The 16,335-nt window shown below is 36.1% G+C and overlaps 1 protein-coding gene across 2 annotated transcripts in view; it reads right to left on the reverse strand.

The window, feature by feature from the left end:
• Positions 1-1,660: 1,660 nt before the first annotated feature.
• sh3bp5b (SH3-domain binding protein 5b (BTK-associated)) overlaps positions 1,661-16,335 on the reverse strand; it is a 37,360-nt gene continuing 22,685 nt past the window's right edge. For both annotated transcript variants that reach the window (XM_084089667.1, XM_084089666.1), the window contains exons 3-9: positions 14,172-14,300; positions 7,029-7,193; positions 6,821-6,951; positions 5,654-5,696; positions 5,004-5,223; positions 4,198-4,509; positions 1,661-3,081 (exon numbers count right to left, since the gene is read on the reverse strand). In XM_084089667.1, coding sequence (XP_083945793.1) covers positions 2,903-3,081; positions 4,198-4,509; positions 5,004-5,223; positions 5,654-5,696; positions 6,821-6,951; positions 7,029-7,052 — 909 coding nt within the window. In that variant the 5' untranslated portion in view covers positions 7,053-7,193; positions 14,172-14,300 and the 3' untranslated portion in view covers positions 1,661-2,902. The remainder of the gene's footprint in view (positions 3,082-4,197; positions 4,510-5,003; positions 5,224-5,653; positions 5,697-6,820; positions 6,952-7,028; positions 7,194-14,171; positions 14,301-16,335) is intronic.

Here is a 16,335-nt window from a genome sequence, read left to right on the forward strand (position 1 = left end):
TCAGACATCCCATTTTTATAATAGAATTACCTTGGTGACTTTACAAAAACAAGTTTTTACAGCATTTATTCTTAATTAATTTTTAGATATTTACATTCTGGGTCTAAAACTGAACTTTTTGCCACACCTTCCAGTGGCTGGAGACTTACCAAATTTACCAGCCATAAATATTTTTTACTGCTTCTGCAAAAACAGGTGGTTAGACACCAACAGACAGAAATAATCTACCAGTGAAAATTCACAATTCTCTTTTCCAATTTCGATACCACAGCTAAAACTATTAGCCTAACTAGTATAAATGTAAAACAAGTAAAGACAAGTAACTGTAGTTTTCAGGTAGAGACATTGAATAAAATAATCAAATGTAAAATAACACTGAACCGTCTTCACTGTATAAATTAAACAGATGAATCCTTATAAATGTTACAACAGTCAAGAGCACTGATCCAATATACTGATACTGACTCATCTTTCTCTTCTGTTTACGTTCACTGATGTCTCATAACCGACTGTGTTTACTAGGATACTCGCCGAAACGGGCATTTTTTTTTGGTGAATTTGTCCATTGAAGCGCAAGAAGACGTGAAAGAGAGCTCAATTCAGTATTTGCTTATATTCACAAAACTTTCCAGACAGCGTGCAACAAATTGAGTTCCCTTTCGCGTCTTAAACACTTGTGAAGATGCAGCGCTGGCCTGTCAACTGTCCCAATCTTCGTTCACGTTCATGTTCTCACAACCTTGCATTGTTAGAATTCATATAAATGATACCGGTCAACTGGCGATTGACAGTTTCATATACTCGTCAGGGCCGATTTTTACTCACATTTGACACTGGGTAAGTTTTAATTTTAAGCCCTGTTTATGTCCATCCATTTGGCAGCTGCTCTTATCCGAAACGACTCACAATGTGCAAGGTTTAGATATCGGCTGAATGTGTGTTCCCTGGGAATTAAACGAATGAGCTTGGTAGCGCCTTTCTCTACCATAGGCCTATATTTCTATACATTTATTTATATTTACACATAGACATACAATACCATTCAAAGGTTTGGGGTTAGTAAGTGTTTTTTGGAAAGAAAATAATGTTTATTCTGCATGTATGCATTAAATAGATCAAAAGTAATCCATAAAGACATTTATAAAATTACAAAATATTTCTATAAAAAAAAAATGCTGCTCTTTTTAACTTTTTTATTCATAAAAAAAAATCAGAAAAAATGTAGCACAGTGCCCTCAAAAATATTAAGCAGCACAGCTGTTTTCATCATTGCTAATGTTTCTAGAGCAATAAATCAGCATATTAGAATGATTTCTGAAGGATCATGTGACACTGAAGACTGGAGTAATGGCTGTTTTGCCATCACATGAATAAATTACATTTTAATAAAAAAAACCTTAGTGAGCGTAGACTTTAAAAAAAAAAAAATCTTACAGACACCAAACTTTTTAATGGGTGTGTGTGTGTGTGTGTGTGTATTCCACAGAATGATCATAACTTGCATTTAACCCGGAAACGTTTTATTTTTTTAAATTTTTTATTAAGTAGAGAGATTTGACAGCACAAAAAGAATGCAAGCTGGTACTCAAACTCAGGTCAGCCGAAGCGGAGTGGCATTGCACACAGGGTTATCGACTCAGACTAATTACTTGACTAATAATTGTGCTGTAAGTATCATTTTATTTCAGTCTGAAAACAATTACACAAGCTTTGTAAACAACAAAAGACTAAACACCATAAATCACTTAAATACTGCTACAGGGTTTCTTTTCTTACCATCGTTTCTCAAAACGGCAACAGATCAAAAGAACTAACATTTGAGAAAAAAAAAAAAAAAAAGAGACGAGGTCACACAAAAACACAAGCCTAATGACTAGACCTGAAGCTGTGCCATCTGTGTTGAAATCAGTGCCTACTGCACCACACAAGCTGGATGAAACATTCAGTAATCGTCGTGTTCATCAGTGCTGTACGTCCCCCACCGAGACCCATCAAAGGATTCCCATAAGCCTTCTGCCCCCTTCAGAACAGTGCAAGTACAGTAGATCCAGCTTAATACGCTACTTTCTGAACCATTGTCTTCCACAAAACTATTGTGAATCTGTTTCTATTGCTTTTTTCTATCTATATTGAAAATGATGATTGTTCTCTACATAGAGAGACAAAAATGGAGCGTCATGCACACTGTCCACCCGTGTAGGGAAGCTCACACTTTTGGCTTGTGAAGGAAGGTGAAAGTGACCTGTACGGATCAGCCTGTAGCTGCTGCAGGTCTCCGGATGACATTGAGAAGGTGTCCTGTGATGCAGTCGGTTGGCTTCACTTCCTCAAGAGTCACCGATGCAGCGCAGAGGTTCCTCAGATGATTTTGAGTCCTTTTTTAAGAGTTTATGAAGGACATGCAGGTGAGTCTGTTCATGCGCAGATGTAACATTATACTGCCACACAAATCTGACTGTATATTTTCCATGACAGTAACACAGATTTTAAAGACAACAAGTGGCATTAATCTACAGCATAACTAATCTCTTATGCATCTTAATTGACAAGTGCTAACATCATCCATAAGTGTCTTCAGACTCTTTTGATCTTAACTGGAATGTGTGGGAATGTTGATCTCACAATTGATGCATTTTATTGAGATTTGTCGTCTTTTCAAAGCTTAACCCAGTTCCATTCCCCTTCAAATGGGATATTTGCCTCCTCAGCACATCGTGTCATGGGTTGCTTTTCTCGCACCTGTGAGATCGAGTGAAAGTTCAGTCTGAAAGTTGGCGGAACATTCTAGACAGTGAGAGGAATGGACTGGGATGACACTGAAGGGGAGGACGAGTGGCTGCCAGTGCCTTTCCATAGCACACAGAAAGTGGATGAATACATCAACGCCGTGGGAATGTTGCAGTCACATGCCATCGAGCAGGATGGTGGATTTCTGAGCGTTTTTTCTGCCTTCACTTCGGCTAAGTTTTAGAGACAGCAGGCGGAAACGGCTATCCAGGCCAAAGGTTGTTTTAGTGTTGCTGATGCGATTGTTATTGAGAACGTTGTCCAGTACGGTCTCGGCACCTTCTGCTCTGTCACCTGTACACAATGAAGCTGATTAATCAACTACAGTAATTAAAGAGCAAAATATTATTATTATTATTAACAACATTTACGCATTTGGCAAACACTTTTATCCAAAGTGACCTACATTGCATTCAAAGTATACATTTTATCAGTTCATGCATTTCCTGGAAAAATAACTTTCGACCTTGGTGTTGCTAGCGTACAAGTAATAAATAAAAAAAAGAAGAAAAAAACTGTACAAAAATACACTGTATATATATGTATATATACACACTTGTATATATTAGTATATATACACATATACATAAAATGTTTTAATATAAAATAGATGTTTTGATTGTTATATTATATTGTACTACTAACCCTGTTATAATTATGTTATTGTATTCTAAATTATTACTAAATTAACATTATTTTCTTAATTTATATTATATATATATATATATATATATATATATATATATATATATATATATATATATATATATATATTCTTTTAAGAAAATGGTTTGTAAAATACTGTTTCATACACACACACATACATACACACACACATACACATACATATATATATATATATATATATATATACACACACATACACACACACATATATATATATATATATATATATATATAAATTGTATTGTTTATTTAATAGCATAATATATTACATACAATCATTTATATAATTAATAATAATAATAATAATAATGTTAATTATTATAAAATAAAGTAATAAGGATATTATACATATATTTTTTTAAATAATTGTACTAAATGTACTCATGTGATATAAATGTAAAAATAAATATTATAATGTCATATTTTATAATTATTCAAGATATTTATATTCATGTGTAAATTGACAGCCCTGCTTTAAAAACATCACATTTTAGCAGATACATTTGTTTTGCACTTATTTAGGCACTGAAAAGCCATGCAGTTATCCATCAGTGAGATTAATGAACCCCCCCTAGAGGGCACAGGTGCAAGCAGGCAGGAAACCAAGAAAAATGGCATCGTCTCACAGGAGAAACAACAAGCCCTTAATTCAATCCCTCACGTGCTAGTGCAGCGTTATTTGGGTCCCATCTGTCAACGCAAACGCATCTAAGAATATCTCACCTCTCTCTAGGTCACACTCGGGGGAGGATGCGCCGCTGCATTCGCTGCGTGGACCGAGGATGGGGGACATCAGGCTAAAATCAGACAAGGAGACGGTGCTGGGCAGGTCCAGACTGCAGGGGCGAGAGGAGGGGGAGGGGGAGGTGGAGGTTGGAGAGGCAGAGGAAAAGGAGGATGAGGAGGAGAAAGGGTAAGGCAAGTCCAGAGGGCTGTTCTGCCCAGAACTGAAGCTACTGTTGGACTGAGTCTCAGAGTCTTCCTCTGACATGGCACTCGTGCTGCAGTTTTCATCCTCGTAGGACCCAGACGCCACTGCAGGAAGACAAAGGGAAAATCAGATTCTGGAACATGTAGATGGTCAGGCTAGTTTAGAATTTTTATTTTATGTAGACTCTTATACTTTTTCACTAAATGTACTATAATAGACAGAAATAAGAGACTGGAATACCAAATGTATCTGAATAAAACAAAAAACTGTCCCTTCTCAGTCACAATTAATGTATTCCATCAACAAATATTATATTAAATAAAACAATTATTTAGTGAAATTATCCATTTGAAATTAAACAAATATTTTTATCATTGCTTTTCAGTATATAGAATCACAAGATATAATACAATACCATAATATAATCACAATTTCCCTTCACTCTGTCTGGCATCTTGGATGAAGTTTGTTGCAAAGCATTCTGGGAATGGGGCCTTATAATTGCCCACAATGATTTTTAAAGGGCAGCCTAATTTTGCTGCCTACTGAGCATCTATGATGCCTAGAGTGCAGTCTAGATACATGTTGCATGACTCACTTGATATTCCATCAGACTCCATCTTGAAGGCAGACAAGTCTTCACCAATGACACCGTCCCCCTCTGCACCCACACCTCTCTCCCGCGGGCCTATGACTGAAGAACGTCTGCGCTCATGGATCTCATCTGAGATCATCTCCAGGTTCCTGAGGGCTGACTTATATTCCCCTTTAGCCTGCGTCAGCTTGGCCTGGAGGTCATCCACATTCTTCTTCAGTTGCTTAAGAGGGGAGGACAAAAAACTCAGTTGACATTAAACTGATATGAAAGATATGAAAAAGGAACATGAAAAAATTGAAAAAGTATGGGCCAAAACATACAGGTAAATAGATTAAATTATAAAAACATTATTGAATAATTAAAAATATGTATTTATGTTTTCCGTATTAAATATTTGAGAAGATTGTTTTTAGAGAATATGTAAAATTATCTTTCAAACTCCAAAGTTTTTCCTTGTTTTAAGCATAACCCTATCAAAAGTTCTTAATTTATTCTTAAAACAATGTTAATGATAAATGTTAAGAGTATTAAATACATTTTTTATAGATTTTTAATTTTGAAATTATAAAAAAATTACTAAAAATTATCTTTTTACAGGGTGTATTTATCATGCAGCACTAATGAAACATCCATAAGTAATTTATAAGTACCTCAAGCTGCAAGTAATACTTTGCCTTCATTTCAAAGTAGGGCCTGAAAAAGAGAGTGAGAAAAAGCGATTAGAGCTACTGTAAAGGCCTATAAAATATCATCGTACATATCACCATGGTAACCGTTTACATATGCTGACGCATTAATCAAATGATGAGTGAGAGGATTAATAGGGTTTGTGAAAGAGTTGAGCCTGCCGAGTCACCATCACGTGTGAGAAACCCACCTATAACTGATAGTTATGGGTTTAACAAGCCTAGTCTCACAGACAGATCGCTGACTCTCGGCATAAACTAATTATGGACAAAAACTGCCAACTTAGAATGAAAGGTGCTATCTGACCGGCATATAGATTGACCGACCCACAGTTTGATTTTTGTTTTGAGACCTTTAGACCATAAACCTACTCTATAAAATAGACAATAACAGATGTGAATGCTTAGCCAATGCATTGCAAGTGTGCAGTCACCTTTTATTGTTTTCATTCTGTGGCAGCAACATTTACGTTACTTTATTCAGCCGCTTTTATCTAAAGTGACTTAAAGGATGAGTTCACTCTAGAATAACAAATATTAACTCCTAACCTTAGTATAACATTTGCAGCATATCCAGATAGCATTACTGTTTGTCGCAATCAAATCCATTTGTGATTTTTCTGAACTCTGAATACATGAAGTCTAAACTTTTCTTAACATGTGATTGTGCAACTGAATGGACCAATGAAACTGGCTGCGGGGTTTGCGCTTAACTGGTTTGTTGGGAAAATTATCCGAAAAGAAAAATAACTGTAGAAAGAGAGCCTTTACGACAATGCACACTTGCACCCCCTGTGGCAACAATAAGAATGCAAAAAAAAAATTAATGGTGGTGCATTACAAATTGCGTTGTAACATATTTCGGACTGACTTTGTGTTCATGTACTTGCATAGAGATTGTTTTGGGCCTTGGCGTGGGTAAATCTGAAATCTCTAGTAAAATAACTAGAACAACAAAGTAAAATCTACAGTCTCCATAAACATACAACAAAGCAAACATCCATTGGCTGTTTAAGGATCCTCATGCCATTTTTGTGAGCAATATGCATCAGACATGATAGGAACAGACTATTACTTGCCAAAATGGTTTCACTGAATGCTTGTGCGTTTAACAAATGAATCGGTGCATACTTAGACTTGTTGATGGTGCGTTTGAGCTTCTTCTCCAGCTGTTTCATTCGGCTCATGGCGGCAGTGTATTTGGCAGCGGTCTCCTTGTGCAGAAGCTCACTGCGTGTTTTTATCTGCTCTGCCTCCATCACCTATAAACCAAAACAGGGATGTTAGAGTACTTCCTTGTTCACCTCATTCTACCATCCCACAACTTTGCATCACTCACTCGCTGTGTTGCGTGGTTGAGCATCTCCTGCCAGGCCGAGTCAAACTGCTTCTTGTCGTCCTCCAGCAGCCTCTGTTCAGCCAGGGCGATGGTCTCTTTGGCCGCCCGCAGTACCTCCGTGGCCCTGTGGAAGTCTTGCGTGGATCTCTGTGCTTCCAGCTGAGTCTAGGAAACAGGCAGAAGGCATTTACATACACAGTAAACAACAATGTGGTAATCCGTGAAGCAATTACTGCATGAGATGGAGAAACTTTAATCATGCACAGAACTTCTTGTATGGTGACATATTAAAAGTCACCCTTGAACTTCCCTTATAGCAAGCCATGCTAAAGACATGCAAAACGTAATCCTTTCCTGTTCCTTCACTTTTTAACTCTAATCTCCACGTAACTCTCACTGACAGAAAACCTCTGCGGAAACCTCTTACCGACTTAGCCACACAAAACAGGATAAGTTTTTAAACCAACCAATGGCAATGAGGCAGTTTCACACTTTGAAGAGATTTACCGCATAGAGAGAGATCATATAAACTAAATTTAGAGAAAATCATACCGTTCATTATGCCAGTAATTCATTCAAAGTTTATGTTCTGCATTATGCAGAATATTACTTACTCTCTCTATCTACATATCTATCTACACACACAAGCACAAACAAGTGTAAAACATTATATGGTTATTTTTGAAATGACAGTTACATTCATTATACAGGTAAAGAGCAGTGTGAACATTCACAATAAAACAACATTCTGGATATGTCTGTCACCCAGGGAAAGTGATGCATATCTCAACTATAAGACCAGATTAGATTCAAAACTGAATGTGCACTATATCAAACACTGCCAGTCCAATGGATACGCAATAATCCCAGGGATAATCCTCTACCTTTCATCCGATCTGTCCTATTATAGTCTTTCATTCTTCATTTGAGACGGCTCAATTCATTTACTTTTTCTTTCCCTTTTCCTCCATCCCTTCTTCACTCACACACAAGCTATTTTTAGCTCAGGGTTTAAAGTTGACATGATGCTGCCGCATTGCCACAGAGAGCTGACAACCGCGGATCACTGCAGATGGCAGGACAGATCTCCAGTCCACTCAGGAAAGGACACAGAAAGATCGAAGGGCTGGTGTAGAAAGTTGTGAAATGAAATAAAATAAAATATATTAAAGCCACAGCTAAAATGTGCCATTTATTATAAAGCCTAATAAATGTTAAAATTCAAAATTATAATATGTTGAATGGCTACAATTAATGGCTAAAATTTAGAAAATGAATCAATTTCATAGAGACATCAGTAGCAGTATTGGTATCTGAGATACTGGCCTTCATTTGTAAAAAAAAAAAAAAAAATCCATTAAACAAATATTTAAAATATACTATCATTATGTTGTTTCTACATTCATTTGGAAATGTGAAATGATTACGATATAAATAATATTAAAAACTTGTTAGGTGTGATTAATTGAGATTAATTACAGAAAAATGTGCGATTAATTAGTAACTTTTTTTAATCGATTGACAGCACTAGTGTGTGAACATAACCATAAAAAGAGAACAATCAAGCTACAAAGTCTTTAAAATGGCCAGTACTCTTAAGAATTCAGCAGATGTCAAAACTTAAGAAGCTTTCAAGTTCATGCAGGGAAAAACTTGTTAAAATATTCATTCAAATTGCGCTCAGAGGTACTCTTGAGGTCTAAAGTTATTTCCTGAGGAGTAGCGTGTTAATGCTAACTGCTTCAAATCAGTTTCACAGCAAAGAGAGGCATTGAAATAAATCACATCTAATATTTAACAAGCAGCACAAAAATGATTTGATTTCATTCCAGGAAACTTTTACACAGAGAAGATGATTATTAACTTTACTGCAATTGAATGGACAGAAAAAGTACTTCTCTTTGTTTATGGAAAAGTATTTTTCTCCAGCTTTAATCAAATTCCGACCAAAAATTATGCAGAGATGACGGCCTCATAATGAGATGTTTTAGGTCGATGGTGACCCAGTTGACATGCTGTTTTGATGTCATTATGCCAGAACCAGGACAATTGTTTAAAGTCATTTGCAATGCTTTTGTACATCTCATTTGGACTGGCATAAAAACAAGATCATTTGTGGCTCTTTTTGACCTGGAGATCACCCCTCTAAAGACTTTCAACACACACTGGCCTACTGGGACTTCGAGCTTAAACATGAGACTAAAGAGTTTATCTTATCAAACTTTTCTGTAGCAGAAAATAAACCATGAGCTGATTTGGGGCCAAAAGGGTTTTCTACACAATAAAACCCCAAATACATTGTCATTAAAAAACCAAGTGTAGCTTATGTGATAAATATAGCCATTATGAAATTCTCCAACTTATTCTTTAAAGCTTATTGACTGAAGGCGGAAGGCAGCAGAGGGGTTATGACTCATAAACTGATTGCAATAAAACCGCTTTGGTAACATGCGCTCACCATTAAACAGCTATAGCAGTTTACCACCAAGAAAGCACACATAATGTTTGCAAAATTGAATATTCCCATAACCAAAAAAGTTTTAAAAACATTTTAAAAGAAATAACGTTTCATAACGTAATGGGACCGTTAGCAAAACGTTCTAAGAGCTGGGAATGCTTCATAATATTACAATATGTCTAATATAGTGTAAGCTTTTGACTTACCAACATTGGCCTTTTTGTGTACTATTAGTCTAATTGTATCCAACTCAATAATCAAATTTATGCGTCATAGTAATAACAGCTAATATGCTATGAACGTCAACAATATTTAAGGCTTTAAACTAAGCATTTTCTGAACAAATGAACCACATTATTTTTAATTATCCCATTACAGCATACAACCAGGAAAAGCACAAACATTGCGGTAATCCTGGCCTTAGGAAAACACAAGTTCACATTTAGGACATCTGAGGTAGTCATAAAGCGAAAGAATTTATATTCAAGCCACTCATATTTTTATGAGAAGGCTGCAGTGGCATTCTGAGAGAGTTCCATGACTCCCGCACATAGCTGCAGGTGTTTTAGCTCTGCTGGCGGACCATCTGACAAGAGCGGTACTCGCTTCTCAGACTGAAGTGCTGAGTGAGACCATTTAAATCATTGGACATGACAAATCGGCAGCAGAAAGGTCCGTCCCTGTGTTCGTGCGCTCTGAGGACACATCACGGCAAAATGATTTCCATTGCTCTTCTTAAACAGAGCAGTTCAGTGTTATATCTAGAGTATAAAGTTTAACGTTCACAGCACTCAAGCATCGGCACTCATTTCCACACTCTACATTGTGGTTATATACTGATTAACCAAACACATGGCAAGCAAATCATTATGCAAGTTATTCATTCAGAAGCCTCTTCCTGCAGAAGAGATTTTAGTCCAGTCATTTTAAGCCAAAATGGGGGTCAACCTTGAACAAATTGCAACAGAAGCAAACTCAACTGATTTTGTATCCTCAATATGTCCTGAGTAAGGAAAAAAAAGCCCCGAAGAATCCCATTAGGAGAAAGTTTCGAAAAAGACCCAAATATAGCCTATTCATACGCCTATTCATTCTTTTTCTTACATGAATAGGGTAAAAATTTTAACCTTTAGATATCACCATGAAAATTACTGAGTTGATTACTTGCATCAAGACAAACAAAAAATGTATTACAAGTTTTTTTAAATTGTTTGTTAACATGGACAAACAAATCTAATTACGTATGTGCTAATTTGCATAAATACCACAACAGACATTGGGTATAGCCAGGTGAAAATGTCTTGTTGACACATAACAGTAAAATACTTAATGTTAAGGTCTGAATGGAACCCATTTAGGCTACCCATGAGCATTAATACATAGAGGCAGGAAGAAGTACTTTAAACCAGCCTTTATTAATTATTATTGCAGAGATGGGGTTTGGGGCTGGGTCCGTGGGACTGTTTCTGGGGATTCACTTTTGCCTACCTTTTGTCTTCTGCATTCTCCTTACCATTGTCTCCTGTTCTTCCCTCAGACTCGTCCCCCAGAAACAGTCCCACGGATCCAGCCCCAAACCCAATCTCTTAAAAATTAATAAAGGCTGGTTTAAAGTACTTCTTCCTGCCTCTATGTATTAATGCTCATGGGTAGCCTAAATGGGTTCCATTCAGACCTTAACATTAAGTATTTTACTGTTATGTGTCAACAAGATTCAACAAGACATTTTCACCTGGCTAGACCCAATGTTTAGATCTGTTGTGGTATTTATGCAAATTAGCACATATGTAATTAGATTATGCACCGTTTGTCCATGTTAATAAACAATTGCAAAAAACTTGTAATACATTTGTTGTTTGTCTTGATGTAAGTAATCAACTCAGTAATTTTCATGGTGATATCTAAAGGTTAAAATTTTTACCCTATTCATGTAAGAAAAACAATGAATAGGCGTATGAATGGGGTATATTTGGGTCTTTTTCGAAACTTTCCCCTAATGGGATTCTTCAGGGCTTTTTTTTCCTTACTCAGGACATATTGAGGACACAAAATCAGTTGAGTTTGCTTCTGTTGCAATTTGTTCAACCTTTTTTCATAAAATGACTGGACTATTTGTACAGATTTGAAATGACATGATGGTAAATAAATTATGAAAATGTTCCTTTCTGTGTGAACTATCCCTTTAAAGCTACCAAAATAATTGCGTTAAAATATGCAACTTCATTAATTTAATTCGCCTTTAAAATATATTTCACGGCTCTTGATAATGAATGATAATGGTTGAAGTCTTCACAAATCCATCCCAGCAAAATCATTTTTTACAAGCATACTGGAAGTACAGTAGCTGGAAAAACCAATGTATATATGAGAATGAGCATGTGTGTGCATTATTCAGAGGAGCTCTTAATGAGAAATGTGTTCTGAATTATTAATATGAGAACAGTTCTGAAAAAACTTCAATCCACGAATCAGCAGACGTGCCATACGTGGTGCTTATACGGTTTCCTGCATTCATTATACCTCATCACTGATTCCATCTAAACTCAAGAGTCTTCAGAGCTACAAGATTCTGACAACTGCTGCTGAAGCCTTGTGATCCATGCATTTCTTTCAGAGGACTGTGATGGCCACTTGACGATTGTATAAGAGTAAACTAGACTTTGAAGTGGGCCACTCTAAATACAGATTGCGAATAAGAAATCACATTTGTGTGAGAAAATATACGGCTAGATGAACAAGCGGTTAACTTTTGATCAAGAGCTTCTTACAGTACGGTTTCATGGGACATCAAACTGACCCCTTTTAAAAACGAGACAAGGCCTTTTATTTAGAGAGACATTGGAATGCATCAGTGATATGTTGTAGTCTAAAACAGCCAGCTGCTTCTCTGAATATAGCACATATAAATATATAAAGAAAAAAGGATGTTGTCTATTGCAGAAGTGATTTTAAACCAAGAACAAGCTCAGAAGGGGGAAAAGAATTAGCTCTAAATAAGGTAACTTGAATTAGGGGGGGATTTCCAGTGATGTTTGCGAAAAATAAAACTGGCAGAAGAGGTCATAAGTGGTTGTTTGAAGTGCTTTTCTAAATATACTGATGGAAATTCAGTGGGAGATGTTTAGACAGAGACTGTGCAGGGGTGGGGGGAGAGAGACATGAAACAGTTAAAGCTTCACTGCAGTCAAGTGTTCACTGCAGAGAGAGAGGGAGAGAGAGAGAGAGAGAGAGAGAGAGAGATTGTGCAGTGTAAATCCTGACATATCTGTTACACATATGAAAAACATAAATGTTACAGTCTCACTCTTCTCGGAATTTGGGTCAGAATATCCTGTCAAAAAATTATTTTAATAATAAATGGCATATTTGTGTATCAAGCAAAGATTTATAATAATGAATAATAAATGACATGCTTGTACATCCAGCTAAGATTCATTATAAATATAAATATTATTTTTATTTTATTATTATTATTATTAGCAATAGTAGTAGTAAAAAAAAGAAAAAAAGGGTTAGTTCACCCAAAAATTAAAAAATCATCTTTGAGTCTAAATTAAACGTGTTCATCATATAAAGTGATCGAATGCCCTCAGAAAATTTGGATAAAATGGCTCGATTAATATGGATTAGTTTTACGATCTCTTTATGAACTTTTTGAAGCGTCAAAGTGGTAATTGCTTAGCTGTCAATGGATGGACAGAAAGCTCTCAGATTTTATAAAAAATATCTTCATTTGAGTTCCGAAGATTTTTCATTTTTGGGTGAACTAACCCTTTAAGAATAATAATAATAATAATAATCATCATCATCTCATCTCTCTAGCATAATGCAAGATAAAACACTTCTCGCTAAAAGGCAACTGGTGTTTCAAATTAGAATAACCTGTCAGTATAAAAGCTCATCCTTCAGAAGAGCCAAGACATTTTAAACCAGTTTAAATGAATCATCTCCACATTTTTCATTCTAAAGGAGCTTGACAACCCAAACAGAACTGTTTCCATAAAAACACTTCTGTTTGTCCCTGAGGAAAATAACTTCAAAGAGCACATCGCTCTCCTTCACCACCGGAGAAAATCAGGTGCTTTGTCAGTGAAATTAAATAGGCCACCAACAATTCTTCCTTCATGGAGTGAAAAGCAAAATATTCTAAACTATCTTGCCCCAGTTTCAGAGCAGGTCAACTCTCCTGTTGTTACTGATTCAGTCAAATAAAGTTCACCAAGTGTTGTATACTATAAAATCAGAGGAACTTTGCTTTTACAGGTCAAAGAAAATGAGACATTTTACAGCCCTTTCTCCCCCCCAGCTGCAATTCACTAACCGAGATAAACTGATAATCTGCTCTTAGAATAGCACAGGCCTTTGAGAAAAGGGAACCGAGAATTGAGCATTTTAACATTTGCTCTCTCTCTCTCTCTCTCTCTCTCTCTCGCGCGCTCTCAGCAAAATCTTTTACGCCTCGTTGAATGAAGCCAACCACCTGTGACAGATCTAGTGTTAATGCTACTGTGCCATCCAGCTCATAGCAGATAACAAGCTGATAGCACAGCAATCTCCAGAGAGGGATAAAAGAAAACACACCGCAGACAAAATGGTGGAGTGCCAACAAAAAACAGACGGGGTGTGGGTGAAGTTGGCTTTAGGAAGATAATATTGGGTTCTTGTTTTGATTTTCTTGGCCTCACCTGCCGTGCCACCCGCCGGGCCTCCCAGTACGGCTTCGATTCCTCCACCGCTTTTCCAATCTTCTTCACCAGCTCGTCCAGCTTTAAAGTGGCTTCCACAAGCACAGAGCGAAACTTCTGCCTGGCATCCTAGACACGGACCAAACATGAACAATCAAATGGCTATTTAGGGATGCACAATATATATCGATACCAGCAAATATTAGAGACTTTTTTTTATTGAATCTGTCGGTATTATATATTTAATTGTAATTTGCTTATTTAGAATACTTTTGCTGTCATCTAATGCTCACTTAGGAGTTGTTTACAATTTTAACCAAAAAACAGAAAACGTTATGCATTTATTTATTTATTTCATTTACAGGACAACAGCGGGGCCTGAAAACGTGCAAGTTTTGTAAAACAATACTGTTATCTTCTCTGTGTAAACTACAAAAACGAATTTGTGAAAACTGTGATAGAATGCACATGCGTATTCATGTTCAGTCTATAGTCGCGTAGTTACTTTACAAAGTGACATCGCCATCTACTGGTCTGGCAACATAATACAGCGCATTCGTGTTTTCGCTGATCTGTGAGGACGGGGATCGTTTTGACAGCGTTGTCGTCTGTATGTGAAAAACGCAAAGTAAAAACTTTTCTATTTTTAGTACATTGTCGTTTAAACGCAAACTAAAAATTTTTTTTTTTTTATTATATTTATTATTAATGATGATATCAAATGGCATACAATTTTTACATCAAGCAACACAAAAAAACAAATAATTTATTAACACCATTAAATAAAATTGAGCAAATCTCAAAATGAATTGTGTACTATTATAATTTTGTGATTCAAATTAATTTAATTTTATTTAATTAATTTGATTTATTTATTTTAAGTCATTTAAACAAAATATATAATTTTAATATTGGCCATTACATGAAAATTAATTTTAGCTAATTTAGCTTACTGGTATCAACCAGAATTATAATTTTAATACAGTTATGTGCAGTTTTGAGTTATTTCTTTTATGAAACAAAAACAAACTAACAAACAAACTTTATAGAAATTACCACATTGATTTATGCTGACAACATCTGAAATCAATTGAGTAATTGGAAACACAAACAATGCTACGTATAATTATATGATGTATATAATAAACATTTAAAACAAGAATTATACAGTGAAATGCCATTTGGATAGACTTTTAAGATTTCAACTTGTCATGGCATTATGGTCAACTGCTTTGCATATAAAAGGTGCTATACATAAAAAGAGAGTAAAATCAGTTTATCTGTAATCAGATTTGCAAGAAGATCTGTGAAGATGCCTGAAGGACATGGAAAAATGTTTTTCGCTTGAGTTGTAAACAAGCTTTTTTCATAGATGTAATTAAATCATTATTTTCCATTTATTGTCCAAGGCAAAGCAATTAGATTAAATCCAATTCGTCAAAACACAGATTGATTATTTGCAGCATTTGCATTCCAGGAAAAAAGAGAACACCAAGAGTTAAATCTTTAGTCCCCTTTGAAGTGCAACATGGCCAGTGACGCAAAAGCAACACTAATTTGGTTGACAGCCAAATAGCTCAATTATGGGATTCTCAGAACAATCATCAGAGTTGTACTGGGTCATGGAAGTCTGCATAAACAGTGACAACTATACTGAACTTTCTTAACTTTTTGGGTATAGGCTATAAAATAGGGGTTGTAGTCAATTTTAATGCTCCGCTATGATGCTTTAAAGCTTGAGTCGACTAGTCGTGCTGATCATGTGATTTTATTAAGTTATTAAGCAATGTCATGTAGTTGTGTGTTATAATGACCAGGAGGTGCTCGAGGTACGACAATTTCCCCCGTTTGGCCAAGCTTTGCAAAAGCTACTTGGCTGTTCCAGCTACCAGCACCCAAGCAAGACATTTTTCTCACTGGCTATAGGAATACCATCAGCCGACAGCGGGCGAGCCTCCATCCAGCCCACATCGATCCCCTCATCTTCTTACATGCAAACCAGGATCGAAAAGCAAAAGCTGTGACTGAGAAGGATCTTAAAGCCTATATCTTGCGTAAATTTCATTATGTTATGCCGACATATGCATCAATCATCTTTTACACTAAAACGCATTGCATTGTTGCCGTTAAGTTGCAACATGTTATGAGCTTTCTGTCAGCATCT

The sequence above is a fragment of the Abramis brama genome, assembly GCF_963993115.1.
Source record: "Abramis brama genome assembly, chromosome: 17".
In the NCBI taxonomy this organism is placed as follows: Eukaryota; Metazoa; Chordata; class Actinopteri; order Cypriniformes; family Leuciscidae; genus Abramis; species Abramis brama.